General features: G+C 47.2%; 1 protein-coding gene across 1 annotated transcript in view; it reads right to left on the reverse strand.

Annotated features, from left to right (window-relative positions):
• Positions 1 to 213: 213 nt before the first annotated feature.
• Positions 214 to 1528, reverse strand: part of LOC108229745 (arg8-vasotocin receptor-like) — a 1518-nt gene continuing 203 nt past the window's right edge. Inside the window, exon 2 of the mRNA XM_037981381.1 lies at positions 214 to 1524. Within this exon, the coding sequence (XP_037837309.1) occupies positions 796 to 1524 (729 nt within the window). The 3' untranslated portion in view covers positions 214 to 795. The remainder of the gene's footprint in view (positions 1525 to 1528) is intronic.

Genomic DNA, 1528 nt, shown 5'->3' on the forward strand with positions numbered 1-1528 from the left:
GTCTGCAAAACATGTGAGGAGAGCTGCAGACCAGGGACAATCCAGAAATGCTCATGAATGTCAGTTTAGAAGCTATCAAAGTTCTCAAATAAAGCACCTTTTGAGAATGTCAATGTTTGTTGGGAATTATCTTACAGAACTAGGAAGTATTTTTTGGTTTAGATATTAAAAGTTGTGGTTGTTTATTGATTTTAGTAAAAAAAAAAAAATAAAAAATCGCAGCTTTTGGGAAAATGACCGCGAAATCCTGGAGGGATTGATTAAAACATTGATAAACTTTAACCAAAACTGAGTTTATTAGTAATTTATCAGTGTTTATCTAATAAAAGTACAAGTTTTAAATGCATTAAATGGTTGAGTAAAGTTGTCTGGTACAATCTAAATTAATTAGAACAATTAAAATTAGGCGGCAGTGGCTCAGGGGGTCAGGATTCGTCCTGTAACCGGAGGGTTGCTGGTTCGAACCCCTACTCTACGCTTCACCTGCCTCTGGTGGAGGTCAGAAGGCTCTGTGGCGCCGGTGTCATGGCCGCCTCACTTCTGTCAGCCCGCCCGGGGCAGCTGTGGCTACAACCATGTAGATATCAACTTTAAAACACTAAATATTTCAACTTTAGTTCAGGTTTTAGACTTTATTTATTTATCAAAGTTAAATGTTTTCCATGTCTGTAAGGAAAGCTGTAAAGTCAAAATCTGCTCCTTCAAAATAAACTTATTTGTCTTTATTTGATTGATAAATTACCTTACAGCAGCAATTAATCTGGATTATTAGAGACTAGAAACTATATTTGGTGTTTAAGCAGCTGACTGCTCAGTTTGGAGATAAATATTAGTTTTTAATGTCAATAAATGATTTTTTTTAAATAAATAAAAGAGAGTTTGTGCATCAGCAGACATACCGTCCCAGGAGAAGGTCTGGTCCCACACAGACCACATCTGGACGGTGAAGAACGGGGTCCAGCAGACCACGTAGGCCACCACGATCACGAAGGTCATCTTGACGGTGCGTAATTTGGCGCGCGAGATGGTGGTGACGCTGCTGACGGAGTTCCGGCCCAGGATCCCGGTCCGGGTGGCCTCCACCACCGCCTCCGCGCTCTTCCTCCGGGTCTTGCACTTCAGGTTCACCCAGATGGTCCGGCAGATGAAGCCGTAGCACAGCACGAGCACGAGCACGGGCACGAGGAAGATCCCGGCGGTGATCCAGGTGATGTAGGCGCGCAGCCCCCACGGCTCCATGAAGTGGCCCCAGCAGTCGTAGACGGCCGAACCGGGTCGGACCTCGCTCAGGGAGAAGATGAAGTACTGCGGGACGCTGAGGACCAGGCTGCAGGCCCACGTGGAGCCGATCATCAGGTGCGCGCGCCGCGCCGGCTGCTGCAGGGTCTGCAGCGGGTGGCAGATGGCGATGTACCGGTCCAGAGTCATCATCACCATCATGTAGGTGGAGGCGAACATGCCCAGAACCTGCAGGTGCTTCACGATGCGGCACAGGAAGTCCGGTCCGTAGAAGCGGAAGGTGATCTCC

The sequence above is a fragment of the Kryptolebias marmoratus genome, linkage group LG18, assembly GCF_001649575.2.
Source record: "Kryptolebias marmoratus isolate JLee-2015 linkage group LG18, ASM164957v2, whole genome shotgun sequence".
In the NCBI taxonomy this organism is placed as follows: domain Eukaryota; kingdom Metazoa; phylum Chordata; class Actinopteri; order Cyprinodontiformes; family Rivulidae; genus Kryptolebias; species Kryptolebias marmoratus.